Source organism: Miniopterus natalensis, chromosome 17, assembly GCF_054644295.1.
Source record: "Miniopterus natalensis isolate mMinNat1 chromosome 17, mMinNat1.hap1, whole genome shotgun sequence".
Classification (NCBI taxonomy): domain Eukaryota; kingdom Metazoa; phylum Chordata; class Mammalia; order Chiroptera; family Miniopteridae; genus Miniopterus; species Miniopterus natalensis.
The window spans coordinates 8,280,066-8,303,158 of NC_142097.1; the positions used below are offsets into that span (position 1 = coordinate 8,280,066).

Here is a 23,093-nt window from a genome sequence, read left to right on the forward strand (position 1 = left end):
AGACCTTGGTTTATTCAGTTATAAAATGAAGTAAGACTACTTCTCTCCTAATGCTCTCGTAAGGGTCAGATAAGCTACGGACTGTACAAGGTGCTGGCCCACAGCAGACGGTGCTTCAGCAACTAAGAGCAGCTGACAGCATCTAGGGGTGGAGTTCAGGCAGTGGGACCCACTTTGCGGGCGTGCAGAAGAAAAAAGGGACCTAACCCTCTGCCCTTCTTATTTATCCAGCCAGTCTCATTTTTAGGAGCCTTACGTGTGGAGGGGTGTTCTCTGGGGTATCCTTGGTGATGGCGACAGGGTTCAAATGAAGGGGTAGGCAGGCAGCTCCAGGAGGGTGGCCAGGGCCTTGTTTTGGTTGGTTTGCAGCTCTTGTCCAGGGCTGTGTTGGTCTTGGTCTGATTTGTTAGGGGGTTGCCCGCTTTCCAGTGGCCCCTGTCGACATGGGTGTTCTCGGCTCATGGTCCTCTATATTCCAGTCTTGTCCACTGAACGTTTAATTCCATTCCACATGCCCTTTCTTGCTCCTGCGATGAGCTTAGTCTATGTCAGAAAAGTCAGAGTATGTCATTCTGGAGAGGTTGGCCTGGGCTGCTGGGAAACCCGGCAGTGCAACGTGAGTGACTCAATGTTGGGGACTTCAGCTGATGACGTTCCTCAAAGGTTGCTCAGAGATTTAACGGGGACAGGAAGTATGGGGCAAGGCTCATATTGCAGAGTATCCACCATGGTTTTGGCCCTTCACTCTTTACAAGGATGCAGTGAAGTAGGTGGTGGTATTTCCATTTCTACATGTGGGAAAGAAAAAAATAAGAGGTTCAAAGAGGTGACACAATTTGCCTGAGGTCCTAGAAGCTGGGTTTGGGAACAAGCAAACGAATGTCTGTGGGCAACTGAGTGATGTGTGCGGGTCGTAGCTTTTGTGTCTTGTTCACCCCCAGATCTCAAAGCATCCATGCACACCTTGTGTTGGGAATCCCTGTCACAGGGCGGAGGTTATGGTTTCTAGAAGTTTCTGGAATCTTCCAGGCTCCTTTTTTGTAATGGAGTTTTGCATTTCAATGAGTGGAAAAAAATAGGCAGAAGAGGATTTGCCAAAGGGAAAATCAAGTGCATTTATGACTTCACTCCTCTTGCGTGCACAGATGTTTCCTCTCTGCTCCCTCCCCCCCCTTCATAGGGCTCACTGGCCACAGACGTGGGAAGTGGCTCAGGTTGAGCAAAGAGCCAGACATGATGGACAGGGTCACCTCGCACAGAATAGTGTTGGGGTCAGCCCAGGAGCCCTCCTAGGTGGGGCTCTGGCTTCTGCCATCTGACCAGAACTAGTCCCTTAGCCTGATGGCAATATCAGCACCAAGGTTTAGGGCAGCCAAAGAGGGAGAAAAGGGGCCTCTGCTTTGGGACCAGGAGCCTTGGTGTTCAATCCCCATCTGCCTCTGGGCCTCAGTTTCCCAATCTGTAAAATGGCAGCATGGAATCAAATGATCTCTAAGCCCCTTTCCATTGCTAATTTTGAGCATTTTCTTTACTGTTGCTCATGTTATCTTAATTCAGTTCATTTTCTTAAAAATACCACCCCCCAAGTCTTTCTGCCATTTGAAACATATAATGAAGCTTAATCTGATAAACAGTGTTCATTTTAGGGGATGGCAAGTGAGATGGGATAAATCAAGGGGGATTTTATTAGCAAATATTATCTAAGTATTTTAGATAAGGCTATATTCATATGTTAGCTCATGATGGAATAAAGGTTTTTCACAATGCATTAAAATAAATATGCTCATCATAGAAAACTTGGAAAATGCAGAAAAGCAGAAATAATAAAAAATATTCAGCATTCTCTCCCCCTTTTTTACTGTATATGTTTGTCTACATAATTAGGATCATATGGTATATTTGAAATTGAATATGCTGATTTGGGGGAAGGGCGGTGGTTTCTTGATTGTAAAAGAAATAAACACATTTTAAAAAATTATATTTTTATTTTTTAAATTAAAAATTTAAATGTAGTAGAATTAATAGTATAATTAAAACAGCCAGAGGAATCCTACATACAAAGATAACATTTGTTACTGTTTTTGTGTTTCCGTAGTTCTTCATAGGGGTGGGGACAGTGTTATTTTCCGTCGTTGAGATCATGCTGCGAACTCTGATTTCTAAAGCTGGAGCAACTCTTAGAAGATGATATGAAAGAGGGTTTTGATGACAGCAACGGTCACTGGGTGGTTTATTAGTCTTTACTGACTTAACAGGGGGAAAAAAGACTTGGTTCATTTCAAATGAGTTTTAAGTATGCAGAAAATCATTACTCAAGCTCTCAGGCAACGAAAGTTGCCACTGTGGTGTTTTACACAGCGTGGCATTGCTTGGGTGGACGGAGGAAACAAAGACCTTTTGTTTGGTGAATCTCCCGGAACAGTGTCCCCAGAGCCTTAATAGTCCCCCCATTGTCTCCATGTGCGTGGATGCAAAAGGCAGCATCAGTTATAAGTGCTCCCCACACATGGCCAGAGGCTTCGCCTTGCTGGCCTTAAAGGATGTTGCAGGAGAAACATGTTCCAGGAGAGGGGAGCAGACACAGAGGAAACACGAGGGCCCCAAGCTTCAGCCCTGAGCTGGAAATCCCAGCAGATGGCACACAGGCAGCTGGGTTTCTGAGTTGGGGGTCTGCACTGAGTAGAAATCAGTCACAGGGGCATTTATATGGTTATTTCCTGTTGTCATCTTCCTAATTGTGCTTTCTCTCCCAGTGCCTGGAGAGTGAGTGGGTGGTATCCTTACTTGCACGCCCAAGGGGACCTTCTATTTCTTGCACATGAAATACTGATGCATCTGGCCTGGATATGTATGTCTTAGATCTTAGACTTTTCAGACAGAAACTCATATTTGCAGTTCAGTTTGTTCCACCATTCAACACATGTTTATTGAACACCCTTAGTAATGAACAAAGTGATGAATATGCCCCACAAAACTTTTGACTTCAGTGGGATTTCTCTTCTACAACCTTCTAGCACTTTCAGAGGGGTGATGCCAGGCCCTGGTGAGCAGTGAGCAAAAACACTGATTTCCTAGGGAACGTTTCCCTTTGCCTGTGCTTTTAAAAGTATCTTGTATTATGTTCGTAATTGATTATTGACTTTAATCTATTCTGGTTTTTTCTAATGGAACACTTCTTAATCATACATTGCTTTTTATTTTTCTGTCTTTTTTACTTTGTAGTTTAGGGAGTTCTGTTTAAGTTTACCCTGCACTTGATTGAATTAACTTTTTACATTTTTATTTTTTCACAGCTGCTAATGGGGATTTAAATGAGCGATTTTCATGTAATCCTTACCTCATCTGTTTTCTTCTGTGTCATTCTTTCTGTTTTGGCTGTTTTTTTCCATTATGAATTTCTGTTCCTCTTTTAAAGGGCCCACAACTTTTCTTACACTCTAGCAGTGTCCTGACATTTTCTTCTGAGTTATTTTCTGAGATGTGCTCTTCCTTTGATCCTTCAGGATGGCACACATGCACCCTTCTTCCACATTCTTTCCTGCCCTTCTTTGCTGATTCTTGAACAAGGCGGGATCTGTGTAGACTCCGCGTGTCCCAGCAGACAGAGTGTGTGCATGTAGCCTGCCGCTGGCCTTGGCACTCTGTGCCCTGGATGGAGGGTGAATCCTTCCACGGTGGCTTGCAGTAGACTCAGTGATGCGCACACCTCCCAGTCCACTTGCTGGTTTCAAACTGGCCCTCAGCTGGTGCACTGCTGTGTTGCTGCCTGGGTCTCTGATTTCCTGAGTTGATGTAGGGCCTTGGGCCCGACCATGCTGAGTGCAAAAAACTGGCTGCCAGTCACCTCATGGGAGCCCTTGGTCTAGCCGGCTTGGGGCCAGCCACTGCCCGCAGCCCCTTCGCCCACTTGCTTGCTTCTATATTGGCATCTGTCTTAATATCTGACCTCCCTTCCCCGTGTGCATCGCACTCACAGCCCCGTGTGCGTGAAGATCAGGTTCCCACGCGCCCCTCTTTCTGAGATTAGCAGGGGGGCTGCTAAGCCCTGCTTGGCCCCCGTGAACTTCGTGCGAGGCCTGTGCACTCTGCCACACTCCCCCGACCCGCCTCCCACCGCAGCTGGGGCCGGGGCCACTAGTTCTGGTTCTCTTGTTCCCTTCAGAGTCAACCTCTGCTTTCTCCTGTCCCCTCCACGTCTCCTCAGTTGCCCAGGCTTATTCTGCTTCTCACTTGGCGCCTCTGCTCTGGCGAAGCCCTTTCTCTTCATTCCTGCTGTCAGGCGGATTCTCTGTCTTCCCCAAGCCTCCCCTGACCGCCGGCCGCAAGCGATGTCGCCGCCTCTGGATTCTGAAAGCTCCATTGTCTGCCGGTTTATCGCTTGGCACTTACCACGGGCTCCCTTGTGTAGTTATTTCTTTTTTCCCCCACTTGTGTCTGTGCCTTATCTTCCACATTTTAGACATCCAGTCCTTCGTGTTATTCTTGCCTGCGGCATCCAGGAAAAGGTAGTTAGTAACTATTAGGTGCCTCATTGATCTCGTAGCCAAGGGGCTGCGGATGGGGGGCAGGCGGGCTTCCAGGTCCTGTACCCTGGAGACTGCACAGGCTGGTGAATAACTTTTGCTTCATGACCCTGCAGCGTTTAGAAAAAGTGAGTCATCGCCATCCCCAGATGTTTTCTTGTCAATTACCATTGTGAGACAACACCATTCGTCCTAGAGAAGACAGGGCCTAGGGCGAATCTGGCCTGTTTGGGTTGACAGTTTTCAACTCCTCTGAAGCAAAGAATGAGAACAAGAGGGCTGGTCGAATCTGACTCCTTTAAACTCTGGAAAATGCAGCTCGGCAGAAATGGTTGTCAGTCTTTCCGCTTTAGGGCCACGGGTTTCCTGCTGTTTCTCGCTTGCTTGCATTGGCCCCATGTGTAGAAACCTACCTGTTTGCAAAGACCCAAAAGGGGGGAACAAGCCATGTTTTCCACAGCAACTCTAATGCTAGAGGACTGTCAATCAAGCAAAACTAAAGGGACTTCTGCGTTCAGAGGCTGGGATAACCCCAGATGGCAAACCCATTCGAACGCGTCTGCAAGTTGCACACACCCTGACATAACTTCGGTCAGCCTGAGAACTCAAACGTCCTTGGACTGGTTTGTGCTGCTTGACTCGGGCCAGAGCGGATTAACCTCTGGTTTATAAAGGTCAGGAAGGTCCCTTGCTGTCAGCAGGAGGCCACAGTGGGAACCGCCCCGACAATTTCTGTTGCTTATAGCTGTGGAGTATTGTGTGTGATTGAATCTGCTTGTTTGTGTGACGATGCAGTGTCAGAATGGTGTCAAGGCTGAACGGCCTTAAAAGTGTCCCTTTGCTGTTATAAAACCAAGGAGTTACGAGCTGTGAAAGCTTCAGTGGCTATTTTAATTCTATAGAACCTGAAGAGCTGAGGTGAAGGTCTTGGCTGTCTAGGTGCAAATGGAAGTTTGCTTTTATCTTCTCGTGGGTGGGAGCCCATGTCCAGGAGCTGAGATGCACCTGCTCCTGTCTGTGTGTTCCCGCTGCACAGCTGACCTTGAGGTCAGGGTGTGGGTCTGCCCCCTGGCTCCCCTCCCACACCATAGAGAGAGAAGGCACAGACCACTCAGCACCTGCTGGCCGACTCCTCACCTCCGGACACCATGCTCACTTTCTTCTCTTGTGGCTGGGTCGGGACCATTTTACAAATGTCGAGTTAAGCATTTCTTTTGTTTTCACGGGGTGAAAGAAAGGAGGGGGGTCCCATAGCCAGTTCCTTGCTTGTAGTCTCTTCTTGACATTAGATCATTTTATTCCCTGGAGTTGTGATAATATATCCAGAGTGCAATGCTGGTGGTGTTTCCTCCCAGACTCAAAGCCCATCTATGGTTTCTTCTTGCTTAGAGAAGAAAGTCTGAGTGTCTTAACCTTGATATTCTCATGGCCTTCCATGATCAGACTCCATCCTTAGCTACTACTTTTTCATCTTCCATGCCTCTTAAATTCTGATGGAAGTGGCCCACCCACCGATTCCCACACCCACCCAGATCGCTTTCTCTGGGCCTTTGCTCATGCTGGACACGAAGGATCGAACCCTTTAGTTGTTCTTCCTACCCACCTTTTCTGGTCCATCTCAAGAGCCTCTGTTTTCTCTTCTACTAAATGGGATGAGAGTGGAAACTCCCTTGTTGATTTGTGAGACGGGGTGACATAAGACATCTGAGGCCCTGGGAGCAACGCCTGGCCAGAGCGAGCTCTAAGATAGGGATGGTGGTGTCACTCTTGGAGCCGATTGGAGCCCAGCAGTGGTAGAGGGGAAGTCATGTCCTCCAGGTAGCCATGCCAGTGGCTTTGAGAAGAAAGAGGTGGACCCTGCCCTGGGATTTGGAAGGGGAGGACCAGAAGGTGGCCTGTAGACCAGAAAACAGGGAGTTGATGCATCCACATTGCCATTCACCCCAGGGGCCCCTGAGTGTTTCATACACCTAAGCAGAGAAACTTGTAGCTGACATTAAGATGCTGACTGTGCTGCCTCGATTTCCCTGAGATTGGCCCATAGTGAGTCTTGCTCCAGATGCCCTGACCTCATATTCTAGTCTCTTAATCACTGCACTCACCAAGAGGCTGGGGCCGGTGCACGGTTCGCCTTCCCTGGAGATCCTGCCCCTGTGTATCTCATGATGTGGCTCAGGTGTCACATGGACCAGGGTCCCTTGATCTGAGCTAACTTTTGCGTGTGTGGTCAAATACACATAACATAAAATGTACCAGTTTAACCATTTTCAGTAGCTTTAACAACATTTACCTTCTTGTGCAACCATCATCACCATCTATTTCCAGTCATCTTGCAAAACTGAAACTTCCCCTAAATAATAACTTCCCATCCCCCACACGCCCCAGCTCCTGGCAGCCATCGTTCTACTTTCTATTTCTATGAATCTGAGTATTCTAAGAACTTCATTGGAATGGAATCAGACAATATTTGTCCTTTTGTGACTGGCTTATTTTTACTTAGCATAATGCCCTCAAGGTTCATTCGTGTTGTAGCAGGTGTCAGAATTTCCTTCCTTTTAGAGGCTGAGTAATATCCCATTGTGTTTATCACCCCACATTTTGTTTATTCCTTCATCTATCAGTAGATACATGGGTTGTTTCTGCCCGTCGGCTGCTGTGAATAGTGCTGCTACGAACGGGTGTGCAAATACCTGTTTAAGTCCCTGCTCTCGTATCTCCTGGGTATGTACCCAGATGTAGAATTGCCAGATCATATGGTCATTCTATGTTTAATTTTTTAGGAACTGCCATACAGTTTCCGTAGCAGCTGTACCATTTTACACTCCCACCAGCATTCCACAAAAGTTCCAGTTTCTCCACATGCTGGCTAACACTTGTGTTTTTTTGTTGTTTGTTTGTTTTTATAGTAGCCATCCCAGTGGGTCTGAGGTGACATTTCATTGTGGTTTGCATTTCCCTAGTGATTAGTGATGCTGAGCATCTTTTTTCATGTGCTTATTGGCTATTTGTGCATCTTCTTTAGAGAACTGTCCTTTGCCCATTTTAATTAGGTTATATGTTTTCGTTGTTGAGTCTAAACTTTTTTTGTGTCCAGGAAACTGCAGCTCTTACTCTTAGGCCACTGCTGATAGTGACAACAGTAATCTCAACCAGCCTTTACCGAGTCCTTACATTCCCCCTCACACGCCATGCTAAGTGTTTGTATGGACTTTTCCCCTTAAATTTTCTCAGCCCCCTTTTGAGAACTAGATTTTGATGGTCTGTTTTACCCTTGAAGGAACCAGTTTAGAAACTTTGCTCCCTGTATCACAGCTGATGAATCAATAAGGGCGTGACCCTGATCTGACTGGTCTCTAGATGATACAGAATTCCTAGCCCCACCCAAGGAGCTGGCATTGAAACGGCTTCATAAGTCAACAGTTCATCCACACAAATGTTCAAGAGAATTGATTTTTTAGGAAACCACCCAGGCCTCGGGACCTTGGTCCCTGCAGAAAATCCTGTTTACTCCCATATAGAGAATCGCTTCCTCAAATCCCATAGGTTTGCCTCTGAAAGCAAACACAGAAATGTGGAATTTTAAGGCTAAAATGCTCAGCTGCTCCAAAAAATTTCTAAATGGAGTGGCATGGCATAGTCACTAAGGACCCCAGTCCCTACCTAAATTCATTTCGTGTGAGGAGGCAGTATTGTTCTCAAGGTACAATCCTTTCTCCATTTGCAACTAACAGTTTTGGGATTTTCAGGCCTTTTTTATCTGAGAAGCAGAGCATCTTTCACCTGCTGTCTGTCCAGATTTGGAGGTGGAAGGGCAGAGTAAAGGCAGGGGACCCTCATCTTATCCTCTGGGTACCAGTGTCCCAGCCCTGGAAAGGTCTAAAACAGGGTTCCTTGGGGGACCACGCTCTGTTCCTTTTATGTTGGGTTTTATCTGGGTTCACGCAGCCAGGGCCGGGGCCGGGGCCAGAACCCTGACTTAGGGTTGGGAAGAAGTTGGCGGAACATTCCCCAACAGAGCTTGGGCAGGCCCAGGGAGTCCCGCCTAAAATACAGTGGACAAAGGCGCTCTTGTCCACAGGCCTGGGGGTGGGAGGCATCTGGTCAGTGACACAGGCTTGGCCATTGTATGTCGTGACCTCAGCCAACTTTTTTTAGCTGAGAAAGGGGAAAAAGAGAGAGAGTGTTAAAAAAAAAGGGGGGGGGGGAAAGAAAGAAAGCCTCCCGAAACTGCATCTGGAAAGTCCAGAGCACGTTGTTGATTTCCGCACAAGGGCTGGAGCAGATTTGGAAGGAACTGTGCAATGTAGCGGGTTCTTTGTGAAAGAACAGCAGTGAGAAAAGCCACAGGAACATCCTCCGGGGGCCCAGAGCCCTGACCCCCGCTGGGCGAGCTGCTTGCTTCAGCCTTGTTTCTCGAAGAGGGTGCCATGCGGAGGAAGCTGGCAGGGACCTGGCCCTGAGTCTGGGGACTTCCGACAGGACCCGAGCCTCTCCTCCAAGTTAGCAGGCCCCAAGGAAGATTAGCTGTCCTGCGATGGTAAGAATCAGTCTGCTCGCCTGCAGATGTGTGTGCTCAGCTGGCTTTTCTCCTGCGTGTTGCTAAAATGACTTCGATGTTTTAAAGGGACAGTTCTGAGAACCTTGACATGTGGGCTCTAATTGTGACGCTTAGGAGGTCTGGGGGCCCTGTGTGCTGGGGGGGCACCTTTCACGGGCCCAAGACATGAGCAGGGAGAAAAGAATCCTGGGCCGCTGTGTGAGAAGTCAGGAGAAGAGGAGGGGCGGGGGAGAAAGATTTAAAGAGGGATGTTTGGGGTGGGAAAGGGAGCCTCGGCTCCCCCGGTTACCCGAGCAGCAGAGTGATGACTTGGGTTTCTGTTGTGGGGATTGGAGTCCACATGGTAACTTTTCTAAAATGTGAAGCTTGGCTTATACCTACCCACCCATCTACCTTCTGCCCCATGGCCCATCCTAGCTGGGACACTGCAGGGTGAAAGCCTATTAAGGGACATAGCTCCCAGAAAGGAGTTGAATACCTGCCCAGTAAGCCGAGCATCTGCACGGCGGTCCCAGGCTGGGCTGGATGCTTCTGTTCAGTTTGGTGGCGGCAGCAGCTGTAATGGAAATAACGGATGCTGTCCTGAGACTCGGGTAGAATTGGCTTATTTTGCCAACCGTCCTGCCCCTAGAGGGTGGCCACCCCCTTTCTTTGGGAAGAGAACCCTCTCAGCCTAGACTTCAGTGAGCACGGCCTTGAGGCTCTGGGGTAGGTCCGGTTTCTATGGAAAGGCTCATCTCCCTCCGAGACCCCCTCTCCCGCAGACCGGGTGAGTCAGGATCTCTGATATTGGCTCGGCTTCTGATGGGGGCCTGAACCTACCCCAGGAGAAGGAATGGTGCTTGTCACCCAGGGGCAGCCTCTAACGGGCCGCTTAACCTCCTAGGAAAGTTCACCGAGGGGCTGCTCAAAGGTTAGGGCACATCTTAATCGTCTCTAGGGCAGGGCCTGGGACTCTGCATTTCTAATCAGCTTCCCACGCTGTCCATGCCACCAATGCGGGACCACACTTGGAGAGACTGCTGTGAAATCCCAGACCAATCGGTCAGATTCTGACAGAGTTAAGCTGCCCGGGACCTGGCTGCAGAGTGCTGGGTGGGGGTTTTGGAGAGTCTGGGAGGTTTATGGGAAAGCGGGATTAACAAAAAAGATGAACATTAGGGACATTCAGGGAGCAGGGAAAGGCCCAGGCAAAACTCTCGGTGGAGTGGGTAAGGCAGACGCTGAGGTGAGTGGGTGTGGGCCGTCGGCAGGGTGCAGTCATGCTTAAGTGGACCATGTGTTCGGGGTCAGGGTGAGTGGTGAACAGAAGAGCTCCCACTAGCAGGCCCAGAACAGTTCCACTGGTGCCTGCCTTTGCCTTGGGGTGAATTCTAACTCCAGGATGCAGGGCAGAAAACTGAGTGCTGGGCAAAGAGAGCTCAGCTGAGTGCGGCTCCAAGAATGACAGGGAGGGGCAGGTGCCGCAGACCCATCAGGACAGAAGAACTCACCATGGGGAGAGGTGGAAGCACAGAACTCCTGGGCAGGAGGCAGAATCCCAGGGGGCTGGGGCCTGGGCAGTGTTCCAGGTTCCTCTGAATCCCGAGTCTACACTTGAACGTGACTTTGCCTGCAGACCATCTGGTCCAACTTCCGTATTTTCAAGATGAGGAAATTGAGGCCAAGCGGCAGAAATGAAGTGGGTTGCTTAAGATCTCACAGCAGGACAGCGGCAGCCCAGGCCTCCGAGTTCACATGCTGTGCTATGGGGGGTGGCCAGTCCGACCCTCGAGAGTAAGGCCTTGGCTCCCACCATGTCTAGGTCTATATGACCAGTGGGAGAGGCTCAACGATGCCAGCTGACCCGGGCTGGCAGGGATTGTACTGACTCTGGGAAACTGCTCAGTCTCCCTCTGGTGCCCATGGCTCAGAACCAGTTAGGCCTCTCTGGGAACCAGGTCTGTGGGCAGAAGTCTCTGATGGCATCCCTCAGCACAGGCGCCAGCAATGCAGAGTTGCTGGAATGGTCTCCATGCTGAGAAGGCTCCCCGCCCTGGCTTCCTTTTGGTGCCCTTCGTTCCAACGAGCCACCGCGAAGCTGGGCCAGCTGGATCGCAGCCCCGGGCCAGCGGGCCAGCGGCCACCCTTGTGCCTAATGAGCTGCAGCACCCCGAGGAAGCCCGCCTTTGCCCCCAGGGCTCTGTGGGCAGCGGCTGCACCTAGTCCTTGAAGTCCCTGGCAGGCCGCTCTGCAGGCACGAACCTGTGACAGCTGAGCAAGCACTTTCAGCTCCCTCCTCACTATTCTTCTTCAGTATATTTAGAATGAAACGAATTTCTTGATAAATTTGGTTACAGGGTTTCCTTAAGAGGGGTTTTGCACCTTATACTAAAGGAAGGCTGGGGAGGGGGCCTTACTAGTATTTCTTTTTCTTTTTCCCCTCTCCCAATACAAGTGTTGGCAGACTCTGGTTCCCGGGCTTTTCCCTCTGCAAAGGGAATTTGCCCAGGAGTCACCTGGGGCGCCCTCACGCTACGATGAGCCTCCTAGGGAAGTGAGCCTCAGAATGTCCCCCAAAGGAATCTTCTAGGGCATCTTCTAGGGATATAATTCGGAGGGGAAATCTAGGGTGTATTCTGAGATTCTTTAGGACCACAGAGAGTTCTGAACTCCAGCCCAGCTCATTCCTGTGACAGATCGGGACATTTCAGCCCCAAACGCCCAAATAGTAGATTGCAGCCAAAAGGGAGTCTGAGGTGTAACGCCCACAATTTAGTACCTCAGTTTGGGCATATACTTAATGATTTCCAGTTTTTGTTAAATCCCTTCATTTCACGCCAGTCTCAGACAGCGTTTCTCTCCCCCAGTTGAGTCAGATTTGGTTGACTATATGAAACTGTATCTCTAGCTCAAAAAACTATTGGGGGGGTGGGGAGGAACCACCAAAAGCAAAGTAGTGTTTCAGGAACATTTATGTTCTTGTCAGGAGGTCTTTGTCACCTCTTTGGTTTATGTGGCTGCTGCTTTTGTACCCATGCACTGGTCATTTAAATGCTTTGAAGTTTCCCCTGGGGTGGCTTTGATCTCTGTGACGAAAGAGAAAGATGTTCCCCAGGTGGTGGAAACCCAGTGCTTGAGGTTTGGCATCTCTGGTTTTACAAATGAGGAAACAGAGGCCTAGAGAGGCACAGGGGCCTGTAAATCACAACCTGTTGTCTGGGACAGTGTGTTTGTGCCCAGGCCTGTGTGCTTCCACCTGATGCTTTGTGGTGCCAAGGTGCAGGTAAGCTGGCACAGGGACTGTGTGATGTTTATCTGCTCTGCCTGGGAAGTGGTGGAACCAACCTTCCCTGACAGCCCATCAGGAAATTGAGCGTTTGAATAAAAGGCCTATTAATCACGGGTCTCCAGGAGAATCGCTCAGAAACAGGGACTGGCTGAAGAAGCACCGCCTTGCCCTCCTAGCTGTGCAACGTCAGGATCAGACTGGCCTTAGAAATGGGGAAAAACTTAGGGCCTTTCTCTGGGGTTCCCTAAGTGCCCCAGATGCTAATGTGAGGAAGCAGCCACAGCTTCCCATGTGGCCCCTGGAGCTGTTTGTATTTCAGGAGCATCTGTGGGAACCCTCTCCCAGAGTGGCCCTAAACACAGCCACGAGGCCTTTGGGCACCTGCTCCAAACCTTAGTAAGCAGCAGAAGTGACCCTGATATTTGGTGGCACAGTTTCGCTGTTTGGCCAATACTGAGGTTCTCTGAAGTGAATGTCTCTCAGATCCCTGTCATGCTATTTGGTCCCACTGGGCAGAGGCCATCAGCAAAAGCCCCAGCCGACTCAGACCTGACAAGTGTGCTAAGAGCCAGAGTTCTTCATTTCTTACATTGTCTCCTTTGGAACCCTATTAATTGCTCCTTCTATCTCGTATCTGCATGGCAGGTGCAATGATAATAAAATCTTTTTCCTCCAGTGTCAGTGAATTAAGGGCTCACGCGGGAATGTGTGTAAAGCTGGCATGGAAGCGACTTCCTACAGGACCGGTGCCTTGCGGCCCTGTGCTGCATGACCCCTGGCACTTCAGGTCCGGAAATGGCTTCTGAACCAAGAGGAGCCACCTGACTCATCCCTGCAATTCCCAGAGTCATTCAAAACTCTTCATCAGTCCTTGCCCCACTGCAGACCCCATGTTTTCCAGCTCCTTCCCAGTCCTGGGAGGGTCGACTTCCTGTACCCTTGCATGGACTTCTTTGTAACTGCGTTCATCAAAATTCCTGGGTCACCAGATCACTCCATTCCTTCCTAGGGTCAGAAAATAGACTTCATTGTTCTGTGTCCTCTCCCTGCCCAGTCCTCACAACAGGCCCAATGAGTGGCTTGTCTTGCAGATGGAGAGTCGGGGTGGCTGGGACCTTCCCTGAGTCTTCTCGGGAGCTTGACGTGTCTGCAGTGCTCTCAGTGGTCTGGCCTTCAGGCCCACGGCCGGCAGCTTTGTGGGTGCTGGAAGGAAATTCCCATGGCACTGATGTCCGCCTCTTGTCATGGGTGCCAGTGACATCCCAGTGTAAGACTTCCTCTGGTGGCTCCGTGGACAGAGGACGGGGACAAGGTGGGGTGAGGATGTGGGGGAAGTTAGCCAGTGCGGCAAGGAAGCTCCCCGAGGACTGGAACTGGGGAGCCCAGTGAGTCACCCTCAGGGTGCTTGTAGACCTCATCTAGGGAGGCTTCTCATGGGTGGAGGTATGGCCTGAGCAAGTGACGGACTCAAGCCAGTGAGATTATTGCTGCGAATGTGTCCCCACCCACTCACCCACCCTGCACAGTGAGGCCTGAGGACCCTCGGGTTGTACCAGGTTTGAAAGAGTCCTGGGTACGTTTGCATTTAAGTAGTTAAGGCCTGGTTTGGAAAGTTCCTTTAATGGACTCAAAGAAACAGCTGTGCTCACCAGGCCCTTTTTGATAAGAGGGGTGATTTCTAACACACCTGGGAGGTTCTGGCAAAACCTCTGACGAGTCAGTCACATTTACTGAGAAATTCTGCAAACGAGAAATGGGAGGAAGAAGGCAGCTTATTGATAAAAAGCTGGAGGTGAGCCTCATGCCCTTGACCCCCTTAGAAACAGGGGTCCAACCAGAATGTCTCTAGGGAAGCAGAAACGCCCAGGCTCAGGCCGCGAAATAGCCACCCTTGAGTGCTTTGGCTTCTGGAATGCTCTGAGGACTCCCCAAGGCAAACAGGTGGAAGTAGTGAAGTCTTCAGGAAGTCCTGGCTTTCTGCTGTGTTTTCTGTCAGCCCTCAAAGTGCACTGGTCTCACCCTGTCCACCTTGATGGGTCCAGGGCTCCGAGTTCCCTGTGGAAGATGATTGCCCATGGGCCTAAAAAAGGTGGTTGAAGGTCAGAGTCACAGCACCTGGATCCAGTAAAGAGTCTGTGGATCCAAGGACCCTTCCCTTCTGCCATGTTCTCTCTGGCTGGAAACCTGTCCATCTCCAAGAAAAAGACAAGAGCAGCTACTAGGTGCTGGAAGATGGAAGCAAATTTGGCAGGTACCCGATAGCCCTGGCTGGAGGCAGAAGTGTCCTCACTTCACCCTCTACCTTTTTTTTTTTTTTTAAGGATTTGGGACTTTTTATTGAAAGGGTGATTTTGTTTTGTTTTTATTTTTTCTCCTCCTACCTGTTGATCTTCTCTAGTACTATGTGGAATTTGTGATCCAGGTTATTTCACTTTTTTACACTCTATATTGAGAACAGTGGCACACACATATTCTGTAACTAGATTTTGATAATTATTTACACATATTTCAAGCTGCTTTCATGTTCAGCTCTGGTCCTTTACACCTTGACTACTTCCTTCTTTGTCTGTGTCGTGATTTTTAAGGTAGTTGGGGAGTACATCTTTTAAACACTTTTACTAAGGAGGTCACAGAGTGGTCTGTTTCTTGAACCCTGGTCTATAGAGGAATGTATCGCGATCACCTCGGCTGAGGGAGACACCTTGGCCAAGCAGGAAGGGCCCACCCTTTCCACGTTATAATCCAGAGGTGTCTTCTGAAATGCGGTCACAGGGAAGTCTGAGAGCAGCTTTGTTTGTGCCCCTTGGTCTGAGACACCTTCCTCCCCCTCAGACGATGATAGGACTTCAGCCCCATCTTTGCCGTGTAAATAAAGTGCTAGGGTGGCTCGGCCTGTTGGGCTTCCCAGCTCTGTCCGCCCTGAGCAGCGCTGGACCTTCCACCCTGCGCGTACCTGTTGTTTCAGTTGAGGGTGTTCCCCCTCCCTCCTCCATCAGCCTTGGTTTATAGTTTCTTTTCTGTTCTGCCTTTGTCCTAGTCTCTTCTTTAGGACGACATCAGTCCATATCTTGGCTTTCTCTTCTCTCCCTCTGTTTCCGTTATTTCTCATTTCCTTTGCATTCAGGGGAAAAAATTCTTAAATTTATTTTGTACATAATTAATTTTTTTGCAATACTAATTCTATATGCCATTGCAGCCAATATGGATACTCTTTCTGTTACTACCTTTTAAATATCCCTACAATTTGATAATTTCCTGTTCCTTTTTAAATATCATTTTGTTTTCCTTTTCTAACCAACTTGCCCTTTTAAAATTAGCTTGTTCTCACCTTCTGCTTTTTTACTCTGGTATCATGGGTGCCATACTTTTCTGCCCTCTACTGAGGTTGCTAAATAGCTTCCTGGAATTTTTCTTCTGTGTATCATATGAGGTCATGATTAGAAGTCGTGCTTTCCCTAAGGCTTCTGGATACTGTTCCTCAGTTTATTTTCTGCAGTTAAAGAAACAGCTATCTTGTCTCCCCCAGCAAACTGTATTCAGTGTTGGACAGCCCACTCAGTCAGATCCGTTAGAGCTGGGATTCGTTCACAGGGGGCATGCCCATTGCTCGGACTGCCATTCCCTGTGTACTTGTTCAGTGAAACAGTGACTTCAAACCTGTTTAAAGGCCAGTTTCTGCTTCAGTCCCAGCTTCCCTGCATCCCGTATTCTGGGTGCTATGCTGAGACTAAAGCTAGGAGCAAGATCGCTGTGGCCCTGCCTTCATGAATGTTACAGCCTGCTTCTCTGTTGTGTGGCTACTCCTCCTCCCTCTGGCCAGGTCTCCAAATCTCTCACCCTTAGAAGAAATGAAGATGCCACCAGGGTCCATCTTCCCCCCACCAGCCTATAATACGGCTTGTAGGGATATGCTTTCCAGAATGCACTGTGCCATTGCCACAGTCCCTGCTTCCTCCCAGCTATTTTCTGTGAGTTGCTCTATCTGAGTGCATGGAAAGGCTTCCGGAGCTGGAGAGAACAGTACTTCCACCTGCAGGGCAGTGGAGAGGTACCCAGTGTCCTTATAGATGCAGACCCTGAGGCAGCAGTGTTGCTGTGGAGGTGGGGCCCTGCTTCATGCTTTGTGTGTTAACCTGTAGCCAGAGGAGATGATCTTTTCTTGGGAAGCTGTTCCCAGTTGTGTAGGAATCTCTCCACTCTAAATTGGTGTCCAGCAGAAAGGTTTGGAGTGGACATGATCCTCCCGCCTCTGGCACAGCTGGGCCTTGGTCTTCTTGGTGGCTCCCTTGCAGCCCCTGTCATTAATTGGTTGACTTCCTGTGAGTGACAGTGGAGGCCGCTTCTGGCTGCTGGTCTGGGACTATTCGGGGCTCACTAGTAACTAACTGGCTCCCAAGGACTGAGGCCTTCCCTGCCCACCAGCCATGCCCTGGCTGGTTCTGGGTGTCCAGCTGGCTCTGTGGTTGTGGAAGGGAGGACTTGCTGGAGAGCCCTTTATGGAGCAGCCTTCAAGCAGTGCCAATCACGGCACCCGGCTCATTAGCAGTCATTGCCATGGCAACGGGTCTGCCAGAAAGTGGCTTGTTAGGCAGACAACTTCAGACACGTTATATATAGATCTGGGAGTGGGGGTGTGGGGCCCAGTGGGTATGCCTTTCTTTAGAGCTTCTATTGCTTTTGGATTTGGGGTATGAGAAGACTTGGAGTGGGGGACCTTAACACTGTCTGATCTGGCTGCTAAATCAAGTGTCTGACGACCACCCGTTAAAATCGGCAAGTAACGTTTGTTCGCACCCACAGAAGGTAAGAATCAGGTGCTCCCAGAAACCTCCAGAGGGGAAGGAGTCCCGGGTTGAACTTGAAGAGTGGTGGAGGCTGTGGGGAGCTGTGTGGGGGTTGGCACTTACTGGGGGCTGCAGAGACAAGACTGAATCTCTCTGAAAAGAATCTGTTTGAAGGATTTGGGCTGGGGGATAGGGTTCTTTTCATTAATAAGTCGTCATTAGCTAAACACTGTCTTTTTATAAATCGTGCTTATTAAAGTTTTATGTTCCCGGTTTTGATTTCAGAAGCAATGTTTTCTCTTAGTTGCTCTCTCTGTGTCTTCTGAGTTTAATGAGTGTAGCACTCACCTAGGAAGTATGTTAAAGGTTGTTTCTGGGCTCCAGGTTGTTTTGGTGGTTGGATCAGGGCTCTGGAATCTGCACTTTAACCCACATCCCAGGTGAGTGACAGGGTGGCCCAGGGACCACACTTTGAGAAACATTGATGTATGGGACTTTCTTTTACTCTCTGGGTGACTTCTCTTTGCTTGCCTGCTCATTTTCCCCTCAGGGGAATCAGTAGCCATCATTAAAAGGACCGTTTCTTTGGCTGTGTTGTTTTAAATGAGGAGACAAGGAAGTCAGCCTACAGCTGGGGAACATGACTGCTTGGATGTGGGCGGTGATATTTCTGCACATCTCCTGGGAAGGCATGTGCACACTTGGAGACTGCGAGAATCAGGCAGGAGAATCAGGCCTGAGTTGTCATCCTCCTTGGGTGGGAGATAGGGTGTCTGCTGGTCCATTGAAGAAATGGAGTTGATTATGGAGAGCTTGGGGGAGATGAACTGAGAGTAGCCTGGATTTAGGTAACTGGATGGAAGTAGCTAGAACAAAGCTAATATTTTAGAGTTTGGTTTTATCATATAATTAGCTGTGTAACAAGAGGCATGTTATTAAATTCTCCGAGTTCCATTTTAAAATGGGAAAAAATGGCAGTTATGTGCCAGGCTTATTGTAAAGACTAAAGGTAAGTGTGTGAAGCACCTGACCCAGTTCTGGTCACACTCATAGCCATTTGGTGAGTGATCAAAGTCTTTATCAATGGGCAGAAATGGGACCTGAGTGCAGACATTTCTTTTAAAAAAAATGTTTATTGATTTTAAAGGGAGAGAGAGAGAAACATCAATGAGAGAGAAACATCGATCAGCTGCCTCCTGCATGCCCCCTATTGGGGATTAAGCCCGCAACTCCACATGCACCCTGGCAGGGAATTAAAACAGCACCCTCTTGGTGCATGGGTCCACACTCAGCCACTGAGCAATACCGGCCGGACCAGATATTTCTTAAGTACCTATTAGACTAGGGTTCTGAAGTGGTCTCGAAGCCTCCTGATAAAATAGTGTGAGTGTGTGCATACACATGCATCCATTTTGGGGACAGAATATCCAGTTTAACTCAAATTCTCAGCGGATGGGTTTCCATATGTAGCCGAGCAGGTTGTTTACTGAACAAGGGGACCCAGATGAGGGGCCCAGGGAGGCCGAGACCCAGCCTTGCACCCTGGGGTGGCCCATCCAGGGGAAGAGGCGGCGTTTTCTGATTCCCACAGAGCTGTCCTTGGAATTGGGTTAAGAATTCCTGGGTTGAGAAAAGCATCTTCGTCTCTGCCCACTCCCACTCCTTCTGGCCTTGCTCCTTATAGGGGGACCTGTGTCCCCTGCTTTTCATTCCCGTTCCCGTGGGAAAGAGCTGACAGAATGGAAGGGGAGAAGCCAGGGGACTAAGGAAGGGAAGGGGGGATTTAACTTGGAAGGAAACTGCTTAGAAGAATAAGTTGGGCAGAGACCTTAATTGTCGGGTAGTTCCTCATGCTGTATCCTCTCGGTGGCTCTGGGGCAGCTCTCCCAGGGGCCTGCACCTCCACCGCCACGAGGGGTGAGGTAACGCTGGGGGTTCGGGCCTCTTAAATGAGAGCCTGCAGGTTGGCAGACCAACTCCTGCCTCGTCTACTTCTTTCTAAAATTTTCTTTTTGTGGTAAAATACACCTAACATAAAATTGATCATCAGTGACACTTCTTACATTCACAGTTCTGTGCAACCGCCGCCACTCTCCAGTTCCAAACATTCTCAATACCCCTAAAAGGAAACCCTGTACCCACCGGCCTGCCCCCGCCCCTGGCAACCACTAGCCTGCTATCTGTGTCTATGAGTTTGCCTGTTCTGAACATTTAATATAAAGGGAATCATTCCAAAGCTTGGCCTTTTATGTCTAGCTTATTTCCCGTGGCGTGATTGCAGGGCTGTCCACATTGTAGTGTGTATCACTACTTCGTTCCTTTCCATGGCTGAATATTCTTTTGTATGGATGCACCATCACGTTATGTTTATCCACTCATCAGTTAATGGGCACTTGAGTTGTTTCTACCTTTTGGTTATTGTGGATAATGCTAGCACATGGGAGTGCAAGTGTTTGAGCGCTGTTTTCACTTCTCTTGGGTGTGTACCCAGTTGTCTCCACATCTTTCGACTCCTGACTTGTTTCAGTCCAGCCAACAGGAATAACTTCTTTCTGGGAGAGGGGAAGGGCAAGGAGGCTGGCAGCCTTGAGGGGGTGGAAGCAAAGCACAGTCAGATGGCAGGCAGGGTGCACCCATGGGAGAGCGGGCACCCCATGGCCGTACCGCAGGGGGATGTGGAGACCACCTTTCCCAGGTTGGTCAAATTAGGAAATTGGCCTGGGTGCCCTCCTCCCCCTTTTAGGATCCCTTGGCCCTTCCTGGCTCAGTATCAGGGGTGCCTCTCCCCAGGCAGCTTCTGTAGTGTTCAAGATGGTGGGTCCTGCGTTTCCTAGATGGGGAGCCCTCAGGGTGGTAATGGTACCTCCCCAGTCATCAGTGTCTTCAGATGTAAACCAGAGCTTTCTCTGACCCCACCGCTTATTTAGATAAATTAACTAGTCATGCTAAAGAGAAAAGTGCCATGCAGTTGTGGAGATGGGATGTCGTTACCTCACAGGAGGGTCAGAGTGTTCAGTTCACTCCCTCAGCCGGCCCAGCTAAGGAGAGTGCCCCTCGCTGCCCAGCTTCTCACCAGAACATAGAAGTCAAGGTCTTAACGCAGGAACCTCCCCAGCAGGCTTGCGTTTGCCTTTTAAGTCAGGTCGTCTTGGAAACAGAAACCAGGGAGAAGTGACTGTTAATGGTGACATTTTAGACGCAGTGATGGTGAGGTTGGGTGAACTTCACCCCACCGTAGGCAGAGGTCTCACTCAGCACCTAGAGGGCACCCCCTTCCACTAAAATCCCCTGTTTCTTTATTTGAAATCTTTTTATTGATCTTTAGAGAGAGAGGAAGAGAGAGGGAGAGAGAGAGAAGCATCCACGTGAGAGGGAAACATCTATCAGCTGCCTCCTGCACGCCCCCTACTGGAGACTGAGCCCACAACCCAGGCATGTGTCCTGACTGGGAATCAAACCTGCAACCTTTCAGTGCACAGGATGGACCATGCTCAGCCGACTGAGCCACCCTGACCCGGCCAGGAAACCCCTATTTCTTGAGCATTCTTGGTGACAGGCGCTTTCCTAGGGGCTGAGTTTCTTACTGTTAGTCTCCACAGTGTGCTCCACAACTGGGCCAAAATGACCCTGTGTTTTATAGATGCGGCACGGTCAGATGGCGGGCTGTGTCCTTTCCCCGGGTCATGGGCTGCTAAGCGGCTCAGCGAGGACTGAGCCCCAGGCTGGAGGGCCGCGTTCCCTGTGCTGCTGGGTCCCTCTCTCCTCTGCAACCTCGTTCTGGCCACGTCAGTCTCTGGCCCTTGCTTAATGCCTTTCACAATGTCCCGTTTCCTCCCAGGTTATTCCCCAAGCACTGGTCGGGCCTTCCCATCTTAGATGCTGTGACTCAGGCGGAGGCAGCCTGGTTCCAGGCTGTTTCCTTCTTCAGTCAAACCCCCTGACTTGACTCCCCACCCTACTCGGCCAAAATGTGTATTTCCTACAATGTGGGATATTTAATGTGTTGTCTCAGATTTCCAGCTCTTTCATACGGAATCAAAGAGGCACTGCAGGTTAACGGGTGTGGGAGACAGAAGCGTTCAGGGCATAGGGGAAGGGTTTTAATTAAGTCGTGAAACTCCATAATGAAACATACACCGAGGGCCGCGGGGAGGCCGTGTGTACTGGAAGTGCCCGGAGCAGCTCGGGTTGATCCGATCCTGCTGCGGGCACCCGGGCTCCACAGGCATCAGAAGCACACGGGGTGTCAGTCTGCAGAAAGCAGAGCAGTTCAGGAGCCAGGTCCCCGCTGCTCACACTCCACCTGTTATCTTAAGCCGTGGTCGTCAGTGACCCAAACCTGCCTCTTAGGCATGGCTGGGGAAGCTGATGACATTCAGGGGCTGATTAGTTCTAATGTTTCTGAACAGGGCCCGGCCTCACTGAGAACGTCATGGCTCCTGTCTGCTGTGGCTAGAATCCTGTCTTTAGTTAGTTTACTTTCTCCACAAGGCACAGAAATTGTGAGCTAATTTGGACCCTCTTTTCTTATATTTAAATGTTCTTTAACTAACAGCTTTTATTTTTGTGTTTATTAAAGAAAATTTAGATGGAAGAGTTAAGTAAAAAGAAGGGAAGACAAACTGCCCATAATCCTACCACCAGAAACTACCCGTTTAGCATCTGCATCTCTACTTAGTTTCTGTATGTTCTGTTTTTCTCTGATTTTTAAAAAATGAAAAGTCTGTGCACATGGTTAAAAGAATTAAGCTGCATGTAAGTGCACGTGATGAAAGAGCCATCTCTGTCGTCAGACTTTCAGTTCTCTTTGCCATGGTGACTTGGACACTTGGAAAAAAAAACCCTTGCTCTTCGATTCTGGGCATTATTATAGAAGGTTTTATGGCTCGCTCTGCTGAGACTTGCATTAATTACTTCTGGTAGTTTCCTCCGGCTGGCCCTGGGCCTCGTCTGCCGCTGTGCTTGGTGGTCCCTGGGATTTCAGGCTGCAGATTCCACAGTGGGGGGGTGCTGAGTGCACCCCCCTAAAGCTCAGCATCCCTGTAAGTGGCTTTCTAAGGACTAACAGAGGAGACTGCCCAGCTCTGTTAACTGGCTGCCACTTCCCTCTGTCCTCGAGGGAAACATGCCCCTTCTGCAGTGGTTCTGAAAAAGCAGGCCCTCCTCACACTTTACGCTCAGACAACCTCCCAAATTACACAAGTGTGGCCTCTGGCCCCCCTCAGGGAGGCTCTGGTCCGCACCGCCGACGGTGGGCAGTCCCAGGGTGGCTTCAGCTGCCTCTGACTTCCTGGTTGAAAAAGAGCTGCAAAAATGCCAAACGTGTGTGACCTTTTCTCTCCTCAACAGAAGCCTGGAATGGTGCCCCCTCCGCCCGGAGAGGAAAGCCAGAGTGTGGTGCTGCCACCTGGCTGGCAGAGCTACTTGTCTCCCCAGGGCCGGCGCTACTATGTCAACACGAGCACCAACGGTGAGTCCCACCCGGGCAGCGTCCTGTGCCAGCCTGGGCTTCTGTCCTGGGGTTTCCCCCCCCTCCTCTGCCTCCTGGCTTTTAGACTTTTTCTTCAGAAATCGACCTCAGAGGCTGCTTTCTCCACAGTGCTGGGTGGCAGGGGTCTGAGCCTGGATCTCGAAGCCTGCCCTTCAAGGTTAGGGTCATCCTCGGACCCTCACGGCCCCTCAGGCGTGTTTCCTGAACCCAGCCTCCTGGTGTGGAACCGTGTTTGCCACGTTGGGCTCGAGAAAGGGGCTGTGGTCAACAGCTAGCTTAAATCTAGTTGAGCAGGTTGCACTGTGCATGCTACGCTGTCCTGGGGTTTGGATGCACTAAATGACGCAGAAGTTCCCAAACAGGCATTGCAGGTGTGAAGCTTTGCTAACCTGCCCACACATCTTGCTCGTACCTGAATGATCTCACTGCCTGGCGTGTTCTTTGGGGAATGCTGGGGCGACTTAAG

The 23,093-nt window shown here is 49.7% G+C and overlaps 1 protein-coding gene across 1 annotated transcript in view; it reads left to right on the forward strand.

The window, feature by feature from the left end:
- Nucleotides 1-23,093, forward strand: part of GAS7 (growth arrest specific 7) — a 199,578-nt gene that overhangs the window by 101,926 nt on the left and 74,559 nt on the right. The window contains exon 2 of the mRNA XM_016222496.2: nucleotides 22,486-22,606. Within this exon, the coding sequence (XP_016077982.1) occupies nucleotides 22,486-22,606 (121 nt within the window). The remainder of the gene's footprint in view (nucleotides 1-22,485; nucleotides 22,607-23,093) is intronic.